General features: G+C 41.2%; 1 protein-coding gene across 5 annotated transcripts in view; it reads left to right on the top strand.

The window, feature by feature from the left end:
* The window catches only part of Pank2 (pantothenate kinase 2), a 32,109-nt gene that overhangs the window by 8,623 nt on the left and 2,585 nt on the right, over positions 1–20,901 (top strand). For 2 of the 5 annotated variants that reach the window (XM_021655134.2, XM_021655135.2), the window contains exons 2-5: positions 2,460–2,812; positions 6,691–6,944; positions 10,553–10,729; positions 15,050–15,173. In XM_021655134.2, coding sequence (XP_021510809.1) covers positions 2,460–2,812; positions 6,691–6,944; positions 10,553–10,729; positions 15,050–15,173 — 908 coding nt within the window. Of the gene's footprint in view, positions 1–2,459; positions 2,813–6,690; positions 6,945–10,552; positions 10,730–15,049; positions 15,174–20,901 lie in introns of those variants that run through there. The other 3 variants (XM_060372231.1, XM_060372232.1, XM_021655136.2) reach the window with 3 other exon arrangements.

The raw sequence follows: 20,901 nt of genomic DNA, 5'->3' as shown, positions 1-20,901 counted from the left end.
CGCATGTGCATATGTGTATGCCTTTGCATGTGTGAAGACCAGAGGAAGACAATGAGTATCTTGTTCTACAGTCCTTGCTTTTTTCTTTTGAAGCAATCTTTCACTGGACCTGATCCTAGGCTGGAGGGCAGCAAGCCTCAGCCATCCTCCTGTTTCCACCCTCCACAGTGATGGGGGAACAACCAGCTTTTTACCTGAGTGCTGGGATACTAATTCAAGTTCTCCTCTTGTACAGCAGGTTCTCCAGCCACTGACTCATCTTTCCAGTTCTTGGTTTTTTTCCTGACGGTTTTTCTATATAGCCCTTGCTTGCCTAGGGTGGGGGTGTACATAAGTGGTGGGGTGTACACATTACAGTCTCTGAGGCCCTAGGTTGGATGTCTAAAACTACCCCCACCCCCAAACAGTAGACTTATTCCCTGTATCTAGTTATTTGAGAAATCTTATGCTCCTTTTCTCTTCTGGGGCTGCTTTTATTTTTATATTTTTGACACAGGGTCTCATGAAGTCCTACCTGGCCTGGAAATTGATATGTAACCGTACTGGTCTTGAACTTGCAATGATCCCCCTGCCTTTGCCTCCTAAGTGCTAGGATTACAGCCATGCACTACCACTGCATGTTTTGTTTTGTTTTAAAGCGTCCCTTTTCTGTTCTTGTCTCCAGCTGCTCAGTCTTGCCCTCTTTCCTTTCCCTGATGTGCTGCCTTCACTTCCTACTCCTTTCCTCCTTGATGTCCTTTGTTGAAATCATGTAAGTATTTTAGATCTTAAAGTCAGCCTGCATTTATTCTTCTGCCTATAGCTTATGGATAAAATCTTATCTTTCTTACAGTTCTTGGAAGTGTAAAATTATGCTGCTGTGCATCTCACATGATTCAGATACTCTCTTGAGTTGTAGTCCTTTTGTGTGAAGTTTCTTTTGGGTTTCTTCTTGAAAGCTGGTTGATTAGATAACACTTTCTAAACCCTCTCCCTTAGTTCTTTGAATCAAGCCCATATACCTTTGTCACCTAACATGCCTGTTGTTGATGAAGAGCACTGCTTACCTTTGTGTACTTTATGTCTGTTCCTAAGAACTCAGGTTTTCTTAGGGCCTTATGAAATCTCAGTAAGATTTCTCTCTCTCTCTCTTTCTTTCTCTTTCTCTTTTGTCTCGCTATAGAGCACTGGGTGGCTTAGAATTCAGAGATCTGCCTGTGCTGGGACTAAATATGTATCATACCATACCTGGGTTCTGTAAGTTTTTTTTTTTTTCCAAGTCTTCCTAAATGTTTCCACTCTGTCCCAGGAAAATTCTAGAACTTGTGGAAGATAAGGTGTTGGGCTTTTGGTTCTACCTCTATTTCCACCTTTTTTCTTTCCTAGCTGCAGAAGTTATTGGTTTGTGTTTCCTAGAGTTTGTAGCCTTTTCTGCAAGGCTTCTTTCACTCAGCTTGTTTTTGAGTTTCATAAGTTTGTGCTTTCATTATAATTTTTTAAAATTTTTTTCCTGTGAGGATGAGTGTTGAAAGCACATCTCCCCTTCCCCCATGGTTAGGAACAAACTTTATTCATCATTTTTGTTTTTCCCTTTTTAAGACAGTTTCTTTATGTAGTCCTAGATGTCCTGGAACTCGCTGTATAGATGAGGCTGCCGATGTTTCAGCGGGTGTAGATCCTGTTTATTGTCTTCTAGGATGGAGTTAGTTGGAAGATGGGATGGGTACGTGGCCAGGTTTGGAGGCTGTCTTTCCTTTAGATGACAGCAGCCAGGTGGATGCCACTCTAACTCTGTGTCTCTGATCCATGTACTGAGGGAAGAGATTTTTTTGCCTCTGTGAGGTGAGATGTATTTTTGGTAGATAGAAATGGCTGGCCTGATGAGTTGCTCCAAATCCATTTACTGACCATGTCATCATGGCTGCTAGAACTTGCTCCTGGCAGCCACTCCATCTGTTGCTTGGGTAGAGCAACCCCTGTGTACTTCATGGCTGCTTCCAGTCTTATTAGCATTGATGGTTCTGGACAAACACTGACTAGATGTTTTTGTGTTCCAGAAGTTTTTTTAGGAAAGAATATCAGTAAATTGAAGCTTTTATTAGTAATTTCTAGATTTAGGATTGGAAAGGCACATACATGTCCATATTTACGTATGTTTCTGAAGTTATTAACTAACTTTTTAGTTAGTTAAAAGCTTTATGTGTGTGGTTTGTATGTCTGTGTACCATGTGTGTGCCTAGAGCCCATGGAGGCTAGAAGGAGGGTATTAGATCCCCAGAAACTATAGTTAAATGTGGTTGTGAGCTGACAAGTAGGTGCTCTCTCCAGCCCCATATTTGTATAATTTTGAAGTGTTTTGGGGGCAGCAGATATATTGGACTTAAAAGGCCATTGAAGTCTTTTAAAAATTTTTAAGCTTCCAGAGCTTTAGTTTTAGGAAAAAAAGTATTTTGACATTTTTTTTTTTCTTTCCCATTTAGTTTTTCCATGGTTTGGCTTGGATATTGGTGGAACCCTGGTCAAGCTGGTTTATTTTGAACCTAAAGACATCACTGCTGAAGAAGAAAAGGAGGAAGTGGAGAGTCTGAAAAGCATTCGGAAGTACCTGACCTCCAATGTGGCTTATGGATCAACAGGAATTCGGGACGTGCACCTCGAGCTGAAGGACCTGACTCTGTGTGGACGCAAAGGCAATCTGCACTTTATACGCTTTCCCACTCATGACATGCCTGCTTTTATTCAAATGGGCAGAGATAAAAACTTCTCGAGTCTCCACACTGTCTTTTGTGCCACTGGAGGTGGATCATACAAATTTGAGCAGGATTTTCTCACAGTATGCATTTTTTAGCTTATATACAATTTATGGTAATTTGATTGTTTAAGATGATGCCAATTACAAGTGGTAGAATCGTTTCCATGTCTAATAGAGCATGGCTATTCTTGAGGGAAATGAACATTTTATGAATTAACGACAGGCAGAAGTTGATCACCTAGCAGCTGCTGTGCAGTGTACTTCTTACCTGGTGAAATACATTGATGTGTTAGCAAAGCATTTTACCATTTCTTTACTATGAAAACTTTGAGCATGGGATAAGCACAGTAAGAGCCTACAAGGAGGAACATCAGTCTTGTTGAGGAGTTAAATACACAATTTTAAAATTTAGTCCTGGGCTAAGGAGAAACCTCAGGCAGTATAGTGTTTGGAGGACCTGAGTTAATCTTTTGGAACCCACATAAAATGGCCAGGTATGGGCTGGACATGTGTCACTACGTTGGCCTTGCTCTTTTCTGTTGTATCCGAGCATAGAAGTGACATGAATAATTAGCTAATAAGGTTTTATATCTTCCCTTTGGGTTTTCTTGTATGCTTTTTCAGGGGGTTCTTTTCCATCATTGAATCCAGGTGAAGAGTGGAATAGTAAGTTCCTTGTGAGAGTTTCCTAGTGGGTCACATAGATAGAGAAAGTCTCACAGTGGGTTCTGGGTCATAGTTGATAGGTGGAGAAAACTTCTATTTTCAAGACACGGTAGAGGCCCCATTGTAGCATATTTGAAAACTTCAGGCCATTAACAGGTCTCAGTTGTATGAGAATCCAAGGAAACCGTGCCAACCAGACTTTGTTGTCTTAAGACCAGGTTCTTAAGCCTAGCTTTCTCCTTTTCATGTTCCTAAGTTGTGATGAAAACTACATGGAATGAAGGGTGTTGGGAAAACGGCCTTGTAGGTAAAGTGCCTCCCACACAAGCATGAGGACCTGAGTTTGAATCCTTAGCACCCACATTAGAAAGCTGAGTGTGGGTTCTGGAGAGATGGCTCAGAGGTTAAGAGCACTTGGCTGCTCTTCCAGGGGACCTGGAATCCCAGCACCCACATAGCAGCTTACCACTGTCTGTAAATCCAGTTCTGGGGGATCTGACACCCTTACACAGACATATATGCAGGCAACACACTGATAAAAATAAATTTTTTTAAAAAAGGAAAGAAAGCTGAGTATGTGCCTGTGGCCTTAGCAAGGGAGCAGAGATGTATGGCCAGCCAGTCTAGGCAGTCAGCACGTGCTAGGTTCAGTAAGAGACCTTGACTCAAAAGATGAGGTGGAGCGCTATTGAGAAAGACTTGATGTTCACTTCCAGGCTCCGTATGTATCCGCCCACACATGCACATATCACACACACACACACACACACACACACACAGCATGTGAAATTATTTTAAAATGTGAATTAAGACTTTTCTTTTTGAGACAGTTTTATTATGTAGCTCTAGTTGGCTTGGAACAGCTCTATAGATCACACTGGTCTCCAACTCACACAGAGTCATCCACTTGCCTCTGTCTTCTGAGTACTGGGATTAAAGGTGTGTGCCACCATCCCTGGCTCAGATTTTCTTGATACTGAATTTGCCTCTTTGTACTAAACTTACATTCTAAATAAGTTGGATTAGTAAAATATCATCTGCAGATTGAGTCATTAGGTATGACCTCTGGGCGGAGACTCATTAAGAATGGTAGCACAGTAGGATGTTTCAGGATAACAAATTCTGGCAAGGATGAAAGGAGAAATTGGTTTGATATTCGATGTCAAAAACTACTTGGATTTTATTTTTTTGTCTGCCGCTCGTATTTAGTGTGGAAGTGAAAATGCTGACACAGCATTGAATTACCTTGATGGAGAGAACGTCCAGAGAGGGATGTGCTAAACATCTAAAGGGTGTGGTTTTGGCTGGAAGAGAACTTCATATTCTCATTAGGAACTGATTAATTTAAGGGCTTCCCTGAAGTGACTAACTTTTTGTTGCTCACAATAGACTGGAATAAATTGAGTGAGTGTAGATATAATTGAATAGAGTGTGGTTTATACCTGAACTGGGTTCTTCAGTGGCTGTGAGGTATTACACTGTTGCAATATATCAGCATGTTATAGTCAGTATTCAAACTAGTCAGCCTTCTTCAGAGTTACCAGGAGAGGGTTGTATATCTTTTTGTTAAGTTTTTTGTTTTTTTGAGACAGGGTTTCTCTGTGTAGCTTTGGCTGTCCTGAACTCACTCTGTAGACCAGGCTGGCCTTGATCTCTCAGAGATCTGCCTGCTTCTGCCTCCCTGAGTGCTGGGATTACAGGTGTGCACCACTGCCTTGGCTCAAGTTTCTGTATCTTAATAGATATGCATAACTATATGTCACATGTATATATAAACATGATGTAAATAGATAAACTCAGTTATAGTTTATAAGAAGTTTCTGATTTGACTAAACATGTCTTGACATTTTCCCTGCTTAGGTAGGATTGCTGTACTTCCCTCGTACTATGAAAATAATCTAGCATTTCCCTGTTATATGAAAGGAATTAAGTTGATGAAAGGATTTAAAGTTTGATGATATTAAGCTTTGCTCTTCCGAAAAGCTTTTTTCTTTCTTTTGAGCTGGAGGGCTCTTGTAGTTGAGTCTGATCTTGAACTTCCAAGCTTCCTCCCTCCTGAGCATAGGGATTACAGGTATGTGCCACTGTGCTTGACTTTAAATCTTATTTCCTTGGACACTTTATAGTCCTTTAGCTTCAGGTAGGTTTTGTTTTTGTTTTTTAATTATTTATTTATTATTTATACAGTATCCTGCCTGTGTGTGTACTTGCACGCTAGAAGAGGGCACCAGATCTTATTATAGATGCATATTTATGAGCCACCATGTCTGTGGTTGCTGGGAACTGAACCTGGGACCTTTGGAAGAACAGCCAGTGCTCCTAACTTCTGAGCCATCTCTCTAGCCCTGGCTGTTTTTGTTTTTAAACTGGGACTTGAACCCAATTCATGCATTATGCATACCATTGAATTATATCTTCAGCTTCAGGTTATGAAGTAGTAAGTGTGTTTTCTTTGGTACTGCTAGATAGCTTTAGATGGTCTTTTTGAAGGTGGATGTTGGGGAGGGAGAGTTGTTTGTGTATGTGTGTGCATGTGAAAGAGAGAGTGTGTTTGTGTTTGTGTGAGAGAGCATATGCACGTGCCCTTAGTGTGTGCTCACTTACATGGAATCCAGAGGCCAGTCTTGGTATTGATCATAAAGAGCTGTCCACATGGGCTCCTTGGTTAGACTAGGCCATCTGGGCAGGGAGTCCCCCTTCCCATTCCTTTCTATTACTGGGGAATACAGATATATGCCACCACACCCAGCTGTTTATGAGTATGTAGAAATGGAACTCCAGTCCTCTTGCTTGGGTGGCAAAAACTTTACCAGTGAAACTTTTTTTCATCCTAGCATGTCAATCTATGGATACTGCCATTGTTACCAGGTACTCTGATAAGCCATGGGCTCCACTGCATCCTGACTTCACTGTCCCTGTTAGCAGAGGTCCTGTTTTCTGTTGCGCACCCCACAGTTACAGTAGTTTGTATGTGGACAGTTACAGTAGTTTACAGTAGTTTGTGGGAGCCCGAGTTTGTCTTGGTGGTCCATCCTCCTTTTCCCTGTCCCCAAGTCTGCTCTACAAAGTATACAAAAGCTGCGTATTTGAGGGCACACTTTTATGGTTCCTTCAATGTAGAGAAGTGTTTTTAAATAGAATTGAAAATTTTGTTTGTTGGTTGCCAGATGTGGTGCTCACAGTTGTAGTCCTAGCACTTAGTAAGCTGGGGCAAGAGGTTACAATGAGACTTTTTTCAAAAAACAAACTGTTGGCTTATTAGAAAGTCTGATAACATTCTTATTTTATTACAGATAGGTGATCTTCAACTTCGAAAACTGGATGAACTAGATTGCTTAATAAAAGGAATTTTGTACATTGACTCAGTTGGATTCAATGGACGGTCACAGTGCTATTATTTTGAAAACCCTGCTGATTCTGAAAAATGTCAGAAGCTACCATTTGATTTGAAAAATCCATACCCTCTGCTTCTGGTGAACATCGGCTCAGGGGTTAGCATCTTAGCAGTCTATTCCAAAGATAATTATAAGAGGGTCACAGGCACCAGGTAAATCCTTCATATAGTCATTATTTATACTTGATATGGTAGGTTTACTGAGTGTTTGGTTATCACAGCTACATTTACAGCACCCATTAAAATTATGTGAATTTTGAAACTAGGCAAGCATATGTTGCTTCTCTTTAAACATTCTGATATCATGACCTTTTTAAATCTCTTTTGCTTAGGATTTTTATTATCATTGTTTCATTAAGTGATGTCCCAACAGACTCATTGCATCCATAGTTTATGGTGTGCATATATAAAGTAGCTGAAGTTAACCAGGTAGTCCTTTGGAAAAGAAGGCAGAAGAAATTTCTTCCTTTGAAACCTGTAGACTTTGTATACATATATGCATATATATGTGCTTTAGCATGTGCATGCATATACTCATACCATAGGATGATAGAAGGTGTCCCATACAGCAAGGAATGGTCATGGGATGGTGTGTGTTGTAATTTGAATGAGAATGGCTCCCATAGACTTATATATTTTAATACTTAGTCTCTGCTTGGTAGAAATGTTTGGGAAAGATTAGGAAATGTGGTCTTTGTTGGAGGAGATATGTTATTTGGGGTGGGCTTTGAGGTTTCAAAAGCCCAAGCCATTCCCAATTAGCTATCTCTGCTTCTTGGTTATGTCCAAAGATGGGAGTTCTCAGCTACTGCTCCAGTGCCAAACCTGTCTACTGGCTGTCATGCTCTCACTGTGATGGTCATGAACTCTTAATTATAAGTCTCCAGTAAACTCATAAGTTGTCGTGGTCATGGTGCCTTACCACAGCAGTAGAAACTAAGACAGAAATTGGTACCAGGGAGTAGACTATTGTCTGACAGGCTTGACCATTCTGTTGTTTGGAATAATATGTGGACTTTAGATTAGGAAAGTGGTTAAATGCTATAAACAGGGCTAAATAGGGCTGTCAGAGTAGGAGTTGGAAGACAGTAGTCTTGAGAGCAATGTTGACCATGAATGCCCAGCGCAGGAGGTTTCAGAGAGGGGGTCAGGTGTGGTGGTGGTACATGCCTTTAATCTCATCACTCAGGATATCTGAATTCAAGGCCAGCAGTGAGGTCCAGGCAGCCAGGACTATAGAGAGAGGTGGTTCTCAACCTTTATAATGCTGCAACCCTTTAATGCAGTTCTTCATGCTTGTGGTGACTCCTGACTACTTTGTTACTACATAACTGTGATTTTGCTACTGTTATGAATCATAATAAATACCTGTATTTTCCAGTGGTCCTAGGCGACTCCTGTGAAAGGGGTTATGACCCACAGGTTGAGAAATGCTGTTACAGACTGTGTCAAATAAACAAAAAACCAAAAAAATGTTTCAGAGGGCCAGAGATCATTCTTATGATATTTTGGCAAGAATGTGCCTGCTTTCTGCCCTTTTCCTAAAAAGTTGCCTGAAGCAAAATTGAGAACTAATGGATTAACTGTTTTGGCTGAGATTTTAAGACAGCCTAATATTGTGTCACGTGGTTATTAGTGGTAACTGTTATGTAGATCTACAGTGCAAAACAACAATTGAGGTAAAGAATACAAAATGTTTAAAGTGGAAAAATTGCATCAGGAGATTTAATGTTCAGTACAGCCAGGGCCTATGCTGAAAGATAAGGTGAGGCCTGGTGGAAAATAAAACTAAAGACATTGCCCAGCTAAGCTTTCAACTTGTAAGAAGGAAGTGCCTGAGGAATTTTCTGCTCTTAAAAAAACAGTAACAACAAAGGAAAGCTGCTGCAAATGTAATTCAAGAAGGAGCCCATGCCTCATCCCAAGCAGGCAGCCCAATTTGGCAGAGTAATCCACATGTTCTGCCTTTAAAGTCAAGGATTTATGAATAAAAGGGTTACAGACATGTTGTCCGTAGTTAAGGAGAACCACCAAGGCCAGGCATGTGGCAGGGAGTCCCTGCATGGAGGTCCTGAAAGGTCACTATGTAAAGTTGTGAAGGTGAGGCCTTGGTCTGGGAGATCCCAAGATGTTGGAGATGCCAGAGCCATGGGATACCTGCCAAGGAGAGCTACAGTTAGGGTGTGGAACTAGTCTCAGGGAGGGAGGAAAAGAGAGAGAGAGGGAGGGAGGGAGGTTAGAGTTGGCAAGGCTGGAAGGAGAGAGCCATCCAAGTCCTTTGCCATAGGACAGGTAGGATTTGGAGTTTGCCCTGATGCTTTTTAGTCTTGCTTTGGTCCAGTATTTTCTCACTGTGCCCCCTTTCTTCCATTTGGAATAGTAATGTATATTGTGCCATTGTATGCTGGAAATACATGATTTGCTTTTTTGCTTTTACATGGGGTTACTGTTAAGATTCTCAGATTCTCAGAAGAGATATGGATGGACTTTGAAACATTTGAGAGTGAAATACTATGGGAACTTTTGAAGGTGAACTAAATGCATTTTGCATGTGTTACGGCTACAAGCCTGTGGGGCCCAGGGAGTAGGAATGTGGTGGTTTGAGTGATAATGTCTTCCCATAGGCTTATATATTTGAGTGCTTGGTTCCTAGTTGGTCAAAATGTTTGAGAAGGATTAAGGGTGGCCTTATTGAAGGAGGTATGTCACTGGGGGTGGACTTTGAGGTTTTAAAAGCACAGGCCATTCCCAGTTAGCTCTCTGTGCCTTATGGTTGTGTCTCAAGATAAAAAGCTTTTGGGCTAGAGAGTTGGCTCAGAGGTTAAGAGCACTGTCTGCTCTTTCAGAGGTCCTGAGTTCAATTTCCAGCAACCGCATGGTGGCTCATAAGCATCTGTACTGGGATCTGATGCCCTCTTCTGGCCTGCAGGTGTATATGCAGACAGAATACTCACATACATTAAAAAAAAATACATGAATTTAAAAAAAAAGAATCTTTAAAAAAAAAAAGATATGGGCTCTCAGCTACTACTCCAGTTTCATGCCTACCTGCTGCCATGCTTCTACCATGATGGTCTGGACTCTAACACTGAAACTGGGTGTCCCAAATAAACTCTTTTCTTCTATATTTGTCTTCGTCATGATGTCTTATCACAGCAATAGAAAATTAACCTAAGACAGTTTGGATCTAGAAGTTGAGGTACTGTTAACTAGAAAAATGATTTGAAAGGGAGGATTAGATGAAAGAGAATGAATGTTTTGGTTAGGGTTCAAGGATTACTTGAGGAAAACAAAGGAACTGAGGATTTGAATAACCATTTACCTCATGAGTATTAGCCAACAAATAAGAGTTAGTTTTGGGAAAGAAGTCTGGTGGGGTTAGGGTGACAGGTGCTTGAATGACTTCAGATATTCTACATTTGAAGACAAAGTAGATTGCCAACATGACACTGGGTATATTGGCTTTACTGATGTGTACCCAATACTTTTAATACTTGCCAGGATTAGACTGTACTGGGGTTATGTACAAGGAGATGTGCTATATATATATTTTTTTCTACTTTTTTTGGCTCACATGGATATATGCATTTTGTGTTCTTGAGGCACTTGGATTTGTCTTCTTGCAAACTTACCTTATTGGTATCGTACATGATTTAATTGGGGTAAGAGTAGACTGATACATGAATATTGTTTTGGGGTTCATAAGTCTTACATCCCATTCTTATGTTTAAAAATACTTCATTGTTTGCTTTTAATTATAGTCTTGGAGGAGGAACTTTCTTTGGTCTCTGCTGTCTTCTTACTGGCTGTAGCACTTTTGAAGAAGCACTTGAGATGGCGTCTCGTGGGGATAGCACCAAAGTGGACAAATTAGTTCGAGACATTTATGGAGGAGACTATGAGAGGTTTGGCTTGCCAGGTTGGGCTGTGGCTTCAAGGTAAGGGAGTGTGTATGTAGAAAGAAATACAGAACTAAAATCCTGTTGAGTGTATGTTTTAAATAGTTTCATTGAAATGTCATTTATAAAGTTACCTTTTAAAGTAGTTAATTTGGGGCTAAAGATGTAGTTGAGTTAGTAGAGTGCATACTAGTGTATATGAAGCCATGTACTAGCATGTATGATCCCCAGCACTGCATGAACTGAGTATGGTACGTGCTGTAATTCTAGTCCTGGGGCGAAGACAGGAGAATTGGAGGCTAGTTGGCATTCACAAGCACTTGTCTTTTTAAATGTGTAATTTAGTGGTTTGTTGTATAATGACAGAGTTTTACAACTATTACTGTAATTCAATTTCAGAACATTTTTATCATTTTAGAAACCTTGCAGCCCTGAGCTATCACTTTCCCCTTTTACTCCTCACCCTTCTCCCAAGTTGCTTTTCTTTCTTTCTCTGTGAATTTGTTTACTCTGAACATTTCATATATATGGTATTATGGTATGATCTATCATGACCAGCTTCATGTCACTTAGTGCAAAATATACCAGAGTCATGTAATTAGAGGCTTATGTCACTGTGTTCTGCTTTATTTTCTTAATCTCTATCTAGGAATGAAATTGATGTGCTGCATGGTGACCTTATGTTTAATCTTTTGAGGAACTATTAAACTACTTTCCAATGTGACCACCCCATTTTACAGCCCCAGCAATTTAAGAGAGATAAATTTATTCTATGTCTTCGTCTGTTTAAGAATCCCTCACCGCTTTTCATAAATTGCTTTAGTAACTTCATTTTCCCATGCAAATGGTTAAAACTGTACTAATGACACTGCACAAAGGCAACCTGCAGTTAGAAGCTGTCATAGCAGCCAAGTGTAAGGAAAGAGAACCACTGGAATCCCAGGGTAAGAAAGTCAGACAAGCAGAGTTTACCCTGATGGTTACTGAGACCTGAGAGTCCCACAATGAGGATACGCAGACAGTCCGTCTACTGTAGCTCCTTTAAGTTTTCTCCCATTTCCTCTTATCTGCTTCCTGAATCTTCCATTCATCTTTGCTTTTTTCATCTTCACTTTTTCTTTTGGGGATCCTTTGTCTCTCCTCTGCAGAGCTCAGAGTGTCCTTGAACTTTTTTTTTTCATCTTGATTGTAGCCCTCTCCCTCATCTCCTCTCACCCTCACTCTTTCTCCCCCCCCCCAACTCTTGTCCCCTAGTCCTCAGAAATGGGGAGGGCCTTGAACTTGTAATCTTCCTTTATCAGCTTCCTGACTGTTGGAAATAATAGAAGTGTGCCACCCGGCCTCAGCTCATTGTGATCTTGAGTTTTGTTTTTCTGTTTGTCATTTAAGGAATATGTCTGTTGAAACCTTTTGCTAATTAAAATTATTTTTTCTATTTATTGAGCTTAAGAATTCTTTACATGTTGTAGATAAAGGTTCTTTATTAGATTTTTTTATATATATTGATATGTACCTTCTCTGTTCTTTTTCCCACTTCCTTGTTGACATCTGCAGTACAGATATTTAGGTCTTCCTTCCTTCCTTCCTTCCTTCCTTCCTTCCTTCCTTCCTTCCTTCCTTCCTTTTCTTTTTCTCCCTCCCCTCCCCTCTTCTCCCCTCCCCTCCTCCCCTCCCCTCCTCCCCTCCCCTCCCCTTCCCTCCCCTCCCCTTCCCACCCCTCCCCTTCCCACCCCTCCTTCCCCTCTTCCTCTCCTTCTTTCCTCTTCTCGGAGAAGGTCTCCTGTATCTCAGGCTGGTCTTGACCTTGTTGTGTTCTGGCTTTCTATATCCACACAGATCTGTGCTAATATGTCCCGTTTTTTTGGTGGTAGGGATCATATATAGGGATCCATGCATGCTAGGCAAGTACTCTACCAATTGAGGCTACATGAATAGCCTTATTTGGTTTTGTTTGGGTTCTTTTGGTTTTTGGTGTTTTTTGTTTTGTTTTGTTTTGTTTTGTTTTTTTGAGTCTGGCTGGCCTCAGACTTTTGAGCCTTTTTCTGTCTCTGCCTCCTGAGTTCTGGAATTATAAACAAGTGCTACCAAACCCAGCCAGAAGTTTTGGTGAAGCCTGTCTTTATTATGTGTTTGTTTTTCTTGTGCTTTTTAGTGTCATTTGCCCTATCCAAGGTTATGAGGATTCACTTCAAAGAGATTTATGGTTTGGGTTTTGACATTTGTGTCTGACCCCGTCGGTGTGTTTGCTTTTCTGATAGCATTCCATATTCTCGGTTTTGCACGGTTTGTTTGTTTTCACTTGTTCCAGCTGACCCATCTGCTGAAAAGACTGTTCTTTCCTTACTCTTTTGAGCCCTTTGTCAATAGTCAGATGACTCTCGATGTTTAAGTTTATTTCTGGAATCTCAATTTCCTTCTATTCTCTATACTTTTCTTTAGAGCAGTACCACATTCCCTTGTTTACTGCAGCCTTGCACTAAGTTTTTAAGGGGAAAGTGGCAGACACACAGGACACAGGCCCGCTAGCTTGTTCTTCATTTCCAAGATTATTTTGGCTGTGTTGAATTCTTGACTTTCTGGATGGGTTTTAGTATCAATTTGGCAGTGTCTGTAAAGAAGACAGCTGGAATTTTGATGGGGATTATGTTGAATCTATTGACCAGTTTGAGGAGTATTGCCAACTTTTATTTTTATTATTATTTTAAAATTTTGTGTGTTTGGCTGGGCATGGTAGCACACACCTTTAATCCCAGCACTCAGGGAGGCAGAGGGAGGTGGATCGCTATGAGTTTAGGGTCAGCCTGGTCTACAGAGTGAGTCCAGTATAGCCAAGGCTACACAGAGAAAATCTTGTCTCACAAAAGAAAACAAATTTTTTTTTTTTTTTAAGATGTATGTATGTGCACCCAGTGCTTGCCTGGTGGCAATGAGGTCAGAAGAGGATATTGATAGAGATGGTTGTGAGCCTCCATTTGGGTGCTGGGAATAGAAACTAGCTCTTCTACAAGAACAAGTACTCTTAACCACTGACCCATCTTTGTAGACTTGAGTATTGCCAGCTTAAGGTTCAGGAAGATGGCCTTCTTTCCATTTAGTTAGATGGTTATCTTCCAATCACAAAAGATTTTAGTGTATGCCTGCTTAATTCTCTAATTCTATCAAAAATGGAAGTCTTTTTCTCCTTCCTCTTGCTGTTTTTGAGACAGGATTTCACTGTGATGCCTAGATCTGCCTTGGTCTTTCGCTGAGATGCTGGCCTGTGCCACCATGGGATTTTCTTAAATTTATTTTGTTTGTTTATATATGTATTTTTTTAAATAATTACTTATATGTATGAGTGTTTTGCCTGAATTTGTATCTGTGTACCATGTGTGTACCAGGTACCCATGGAGGCCAGAAGAGGGCACTAGATTTCCTGGGACTGAATAGAGAGCCTTATAGATGGTTATGAGCTTACATGTGGGTTCTGGGAATTGAAAGGGTCCTCTGGAAGAGCAGCCAGTGCTCTTACGGTGAGCCTCTTTCCCACCCCTCCTAGGTATGTAATTACTGTTTGTGTGTGTTAGAACACATGTGTTTTTTGTCTTGTTTTTGAGACAAGGTCTCCTGTGTAGCCCTGGCTGGTCTAGAATTTGCTGTGTAGACCAGGCTGGCCTTGAACTCTTAGAGATCTACCTGCCTCTGCCTGTGAGGACTGGTATTAAAGGTATGGGCCACCATGCACAACAGAACACTTGGTTTTTAATATTTAAAAAGGCATTCATGTGCAAGTACTTGCTGAGTAATAGGCCCTTAGTAAATGCTGTAGATTCTGTTTTATTTGCAGCATTTGATTACTGATCACCACTTCCTTATTTTTGTTCTTGGGATTGGGTCACAGTTACTGATAAAGCATTTATCTTTCCAGGGCAGCCTGGAGCTTTAGTAGCTCACTGGAACTCAGCTGTTGTGTTCTTTGTGCTTATAAAGTGAGTTTTCTATGATAGGTGTGACTGTGATCGTCAGAGTGGAATAGTTCACAGTAGGGATGACCTGCTGATAAGAGAGGTCTTCCTGGAACTCTGTGGTAGAAGATCAGGCAGTGTTGCCTTTCGGTGGGTCTTCTTGGATAGGGAACTCTCTGGTACCAAAGTTGAGTTTTAGTAGAAGACCTGCTCATTTAGAGTACTTCCTGGGTTTTTTGTTTTTGTTTTTTTTAACTGAGCTCTCTTTAGTGGATGCTCCCATCATTCTGTAACAAAAAGTGGAAAGTCATTTTATTTTGCTATCAAGTCATTTTATCATAGTAAAGTAACATTGAAGTTCCCTTGGACTGTATTGCCTTTGTTTCAGCAGTGAAACATTTTTCCTCCACTACAGTTTCGGAAACATGATGAGCAAGGAGAAGAGAGAGGCTGCCAGTAAGGAGGACCTTGCCAGAGCAACTTTGATCACCATCACCAACAACATTGGCTCCATAGCAAGAATGTGTGCCCTTAATGAAGTAAGGGGACATGATATTGTTCTGTTACTCTGAGGAAAATGCTGACTTTCTAAATGGGTCTCTTTACAATGTGTCCAAATGTAGTTACTGGGGTAAACGTTAAACACAAACTTTATACTCTCGAGAAACAGATTCATCTTCATTGATTCCCCCCACATACACACCTTTTTCTTCCTGAAGATGAACACTGCTGCCAGAGGTGAATGGCTTCTTTTGAGGAGACTATAGAGGGGGCACAGGAAGAAGGCCAGTGTTGAGCTGGGCTAGGGTGGGATGAATAATGGGTAACAATGGTGAATCTAAATGCTGTGTGTATTGGCTGCTGTGGAGGTGTGGAAAGGAATCCACAGGAAGCAGCTGAAGCTGGGAGAAGACTGAGCGGTCAGAGGGAGGCCCACCTTGGTTCCCTCCACCTCAGCAGAGTTGTCTTCGTGCTTTCAGCTTCTTTACAGTGCTGCCTTGTAGCATTCAGGTCAAGCAGCATTGTACAGGGCTATGAAAGAACCAAGAATGGCTGCCCTTAGGGGAAGTGTCTAGGATCCAGTTGGTGCAGCTTGATGGCTTGTCCCTATTCATACACTCGGTTTACAGTTACCCTTTAATTAATATAGACATGTGCTTAAAAGGAGACCTCGAGATCCAAAAGGATTTCTCTAAGTTTTAATTTAGAAGACACTATACACCAGATTTTTAAAATTCTGTTTTCATTTGAATAACATTTCTTTTTTTCCTTTTTTGTAAATTTTCTTTCTTGTGCTTAAGTATTTAAAAATTTTTAGTTGGTGTGCATACAGCTTCTGTTTTTAACTGAAATATATGGTTTGTGGCTACATTTTCTTTGTGTGAGTGCATGTGTGTGCATGTTCAAGTGGGAAGGTCAGAGGACAACGTACAGTGTTCCTCGAGAGCTGTCCACCTTGTTTGTTTGTTTGTTTGGCTTTTTGAAAGAGAGTTTGTTGTGTAGGCCTGGGTGTCCTGGAATTCGTTGCAGACCAGGCTGGCCTCTAACTCAGAGATTCATCTGCCTCTGCCTCCGCAGTGCTGGGATTGACACTGTGCACCACCGCTGCCCAGCTTGTTTGTTTTTTAACTGGCTATGGAGACCTGGCTGGCCTTAAACTCCTAGTGGTCTTGCTGCCTCTCCCGCCTAGTGCTGGGATTAAAGGCATATGTACCATGACTGGTTCACCTTTTTTTTTTTTTTTTTTTTTTTTTTTTTGAGACAGGGTTTCTCTGTATAACCTGGGCTGTCTTGGACTCACTTTTGTAGATCAGGCTGGCCTCACAGAGATCCGCCTGCCTCTGCCTCCCAAGTACTGGAATTAAAAGGTGTGTGTGGCATGGCTCACCTTATTTTTTGAGACAAGGTCTCTTCACTGGCTGAAATAGCCCAGCAGCTGGCCCACAAGTTTCTGGGATCTGACTGTCACTGCCTCTCCACTTCTGGCATTACAGACTTGCCACTGCCTCTGCTTTCTTGGGTGGATCCTGGGGAGATCAACTTTAGTGCCTCACATTTGCAAGAGAAGGACTTCACTGACTATGCTACCTCCCTAAGTCATGACTGTATACTTGATCAGATTCTTATTTTGTCATAAATTAATCAGATAGAGCTGGGCATTGGTTTCTTGGAAGTGGTGACTATGGTAAGTATTTTGAAGTATCAACCTGTTCTTTGGCTGTTTTATTCTTGATACAGGGCTTACTTTGGAGTGAACCTTGTGATCCTGCATTGTGATTGTGCTTATAAATCCTGGTAGATTGCTGAGGGGTTTGGCACAGGCCTGTGCCCATTTAGAGCATCTTTAGCATTGATGCCTGGACAGCTTCACTGATAATGGGGCTGGAATTCCAGGTAGACTTTGTTAGACAGCCACGATTTTGCTTATTCTGTTCACAGATGAAGGTGAATTGTTTCTAGCTCTCACATATCTTTGCTTCTTTGTGTCATGTCCTCTTTTAGGTTGGTTACTTTCTCCTTGCCATGACCAAATCTCTGACAAAGTAACTTAGGAACAGGATTTATTTTACTCATAGACTGAGGGTATTGTCTGTCATGGTTGGGAAGGAATGATGGTCTGGATAACCTTTGTTGGCAGAATGTGAGGCTGCTTGTTTACATCTGGATATGCTTGGAAACAGATGAATGCTGGTTTTTAGCTGCCATTTCCCTTTTGTCCTTTTTATTCAGTCTAGGATGGTGTTACCCACACCCAACACAAGTCTTCTTTTCTTAATTACTCCTTTGGGAATGCCCTCATAGCCAAAAGTGTGCCTCACTAGTGCTCTGGGTGCTTCCTACTCCAGCTGTGCCAACAATCAGTATTGCCTGTCTCACGCTTAGCCCTTGTCAACCTGTCACCCAACAGCTCACTTTAAATCTAACATTGTACTCCTTACCCTTGCTGTCATTTTTATATGTGTTATCCATCTATGAGTGTCAGTAGAATCTGTCTTTCACATTACAGATGCTCCTCATTATCAACTGTTTCTTTCTTCTCCTCCCCTCAGCTTCTCCCTTTTTCTCCCCCAACTCTTCCACCTACTTTATGTCTTTTTGTTGTTGTTTTGTGGCCCACTGAATTTAATTGGAATTGCATATATAGGTAGGGCATTGTTTACTTGAGTCTGGCAGCTTGGTTCTGAAGCTGGACATGAAGAACCATGCCTTTAATCCCAGCACTCAGGTGACAGAGATAGGCAAATCTCTGAATTCCAGGCCATCCTGGTCTATAAGTAGGTTCTAGACCAGCTGGGACTACATATTGAGAATCTGTCTTAAAAAACAAAGCAAAACAGTTTATTCTGAGACCATAATCTTATAATGGTGAGCATCTATAAAATCAAAAGCCAAAGTACAACTTCCAGTATAATGAGGCAGAGTAAACATTTCCATTCCATAAGTAAGAGATGGGAGCAGAGCAAGGAAATTAGAGACTATAACAGAATAGGATAATTGCCAACTTTTGTAGCTCTGCGTCCAGCACCCAGGGTTCAGGATGGCATCACTTAGGCTCCAGTAGGCTTTCATAGTTTTGTTTTTGTTTTTAGCTGTTGTTGGTGGCAATTGTAGTTTCTCTCTTGAGCTGACTCTACATGGAGTCTACAGTTTTCCTTGGGAACTATCCCAGGTTCCTGTCGTCTCCAGTATTTTAATGTCTACGTTGCAACTTGACTGTTTCACATGGTTGTGTCTTGGAGCCTCCTTTAGGGACTTCAGCTTGTCCCACAGTGTTTGCTTTCTGGAGCCTTGGTGCGAACTCAGTGACTCCATAACTCTTGGATCTTTTTTTAAAAACATTATTTAGTTGGTGTGGGTGTTTGTTTGTTTTGCATGTCAACGTTTTGTGTTAGGTTGTGTTAAGGACAGCTTTTGGGAATCCTTCCACCATGTGGAATCAAACTAGGATTATCAGGCCTAATGACAAGCGTCCTTACCACTGAGCCATCTTCCCAGCTTGTAGGTGCTAATTTTTAAACCCTACTTTATTTGGGGTTCCTTATGCCTCTGCCTACCTTCTCCACCCCTTATCCCTCCTAATGCCTTCCAATACCCCAACACTAGGTAGGCGAGAAAGAAAGTTAGTGGGAAGAGGGGGTGGAGTTCTCTTTGGCTACTTCTTGCTTTTTAGGGTCATTGGGGTCTTTGGGACAAATCTGATCTCATAGTCAGGATATCCAGCAGTCCAGCAAACTGGCAAATGCAGCAGCAACTTTCTTCCTTCTCGGAAAAGCATTCTCTCTCTGGGCTTTGGTATTTATCCCCTCTCAGAGTCCTCAGAATTAAACTATCTCTAGCTTGCAAAGACCACACCCCTCTCCAAACTGCAGGAGGCAATTAACAGCTTTGGACAAACTAAGGCAGTCTCATATGCCACACTTGGGATTAAAACAAAAACCTTTTTATATAATATAACTGAGTTTTTAAAGAAACCAAGACTTCACTACACCAGCCCAAATCAGAGCTTCTGATGCCTGCAAAACAGCACCACGTGGAATCCCTGCTGCCTCCTGCTTTTAGCTCCAGATGTAGCTGTGCCTCATTTACTACAGTGACGGAGGCCTAAGTGTGTCTGCATGTCTGAACCTAGGAACACACTGTCCTGGGCAGCCCTTTTGGAGCAAGGTGTCACTAAAATAGTCTTGTTTTTGTTTTGTTGTTTTTGAGACAGGGTTTCTCTGTGTAGTCCTGGCTGTCCTGGAACTTTCTTTGTAGACTAGGCTAGTCATGAACTCGCAGACACCTGCCCCTGCCTCTCCAGTGTTGGGATTAAGGACATTTGTCACCACACCTGGCCAGGTAGTCTTTTTTTTTTTTTTTTTTTCTTTCAAACCAAAGTTTTTCAAATAAGTTTGCATTGTTGTGCTTCAGAATATCTTTCTGTTGTCTGGATGGACTGTCCCTGGTTTCTCTGTAGTGGCCCTAATCTCTTTAATAATAAGAGTCACTTTACCTGGACCGATGCTCATTTCTTTCAAATTTCCTGTTTTTCACATCTCTTGGTGCTTCGTGTTCCAGATTGCTCTGCATCCTTCCAGCAATACAGAAGGCCTGTATACCATAGTGTTAAATCATGATGATGGCCTCACTTCTTGGTATCAGTTTCTTTTAAAATGTAACTGTTATTGTGGGGGTAGGATGTACATGGTTCATAGCATGCTTATGGATGTTAGAGGGCAACTTGTGGAGTTGGTTCTGGGCATTGAACCCGTGCCACTAGGCTTTGAGGTAAGCTTTTTATTTATTTATTTTAAGCTGATTCACCATTTTACTGGCTCATTGGTACCAATTTTCTGTGTTGCTTTTCTATTTTCTTTTCTCTAGAAAGAGATAACTGTCCTTTCTCTCCTTCCTTCCTTTCTCTTTGTTTTTTTCTTTTTTCCTCTGTTCTCTCTTCTTTGTCTTTGTCTCTCCCCTCATCCCCACCCCAATACCTATGAATGTGCAGATGTGCAAACCCATGCTTATATGTAGCCAGAGCAGGACACTGCATGTCTTCCTTTATCTTTCTACATCTTACTGCCTTAAAAAATGGATTCCTAACTCTTAGCATCTGCTTCTCTCGGGCAGATGCTGGGGTTATAGGTATAGGTATGTGCAACCCATCTGGCTTCTTATGTCTTGGGTCATCACTCATGCTTGCAGAACAAGCACTTGTTGCAGACAAGACACTGAGGTGTCTGTCTCTCAGACTCTCTATATTCTTTTTCTTGTCAAATTTCTGGCAAGAGCAACTTAAGGAAGGATTTATTTGAACTCATGGTAGGGCCATAGAAATTGATTGTGCTTGCAGCAGTGTGAATGTGAGCTCTTGGTAACAGTGGATGGACCAGGAATGTCAGGGGGGAATGAACGTTGACTTTCCTTTTTCCCTCAGAATGCTCCCAACCCCCAATTTAAATCTCTGTAAGTACCTTCACAGACAAACCTAAAGTTGTACCTCACTAATGCCCTAGGGTGTCTTAATCTGGTAGGTTACAAAATTAATCATCAGCAGTGCTGCTATTTTTTTTTTTCACTTATTGTTAAGTGTTCCATAGTGATGTTACTGTTTATCATATTTAATACAGCTTTTTTCATAATCTTTGTGTGTACACTTTGGGGCAAGTTTGCAGAGGTCCTGTATTGTCTGAAAAGCAAATCTCATTAGACCTCCTTGAACCAATTGGATAGAATTTGATTCATCAGTCAAGTTGCTGCTGAAAACTGCATGATACTTCTGGGTGT

The sequence above is a fragment of the Meriones unguiculatus genome, chromosome 18, assembly GCF_030254825.1.
Source record: "Meriones unguiculatus strain TT.TT164.6M chromosome 18, Bangor_MerUng_6.1, whole genome shotgun sequence".
NCBI classification, from domain to species: Eukaryota; Metazoa; Chordata; class Mammalia; order Rodentia; family Muridae; genus Meriones; species Meriones unguiculatus.
The sequence above is the reverse complement of the archived record's forward strand: the minus strand, read 5'-3'. Positions and strand labels throughout refer to the sequence as shown.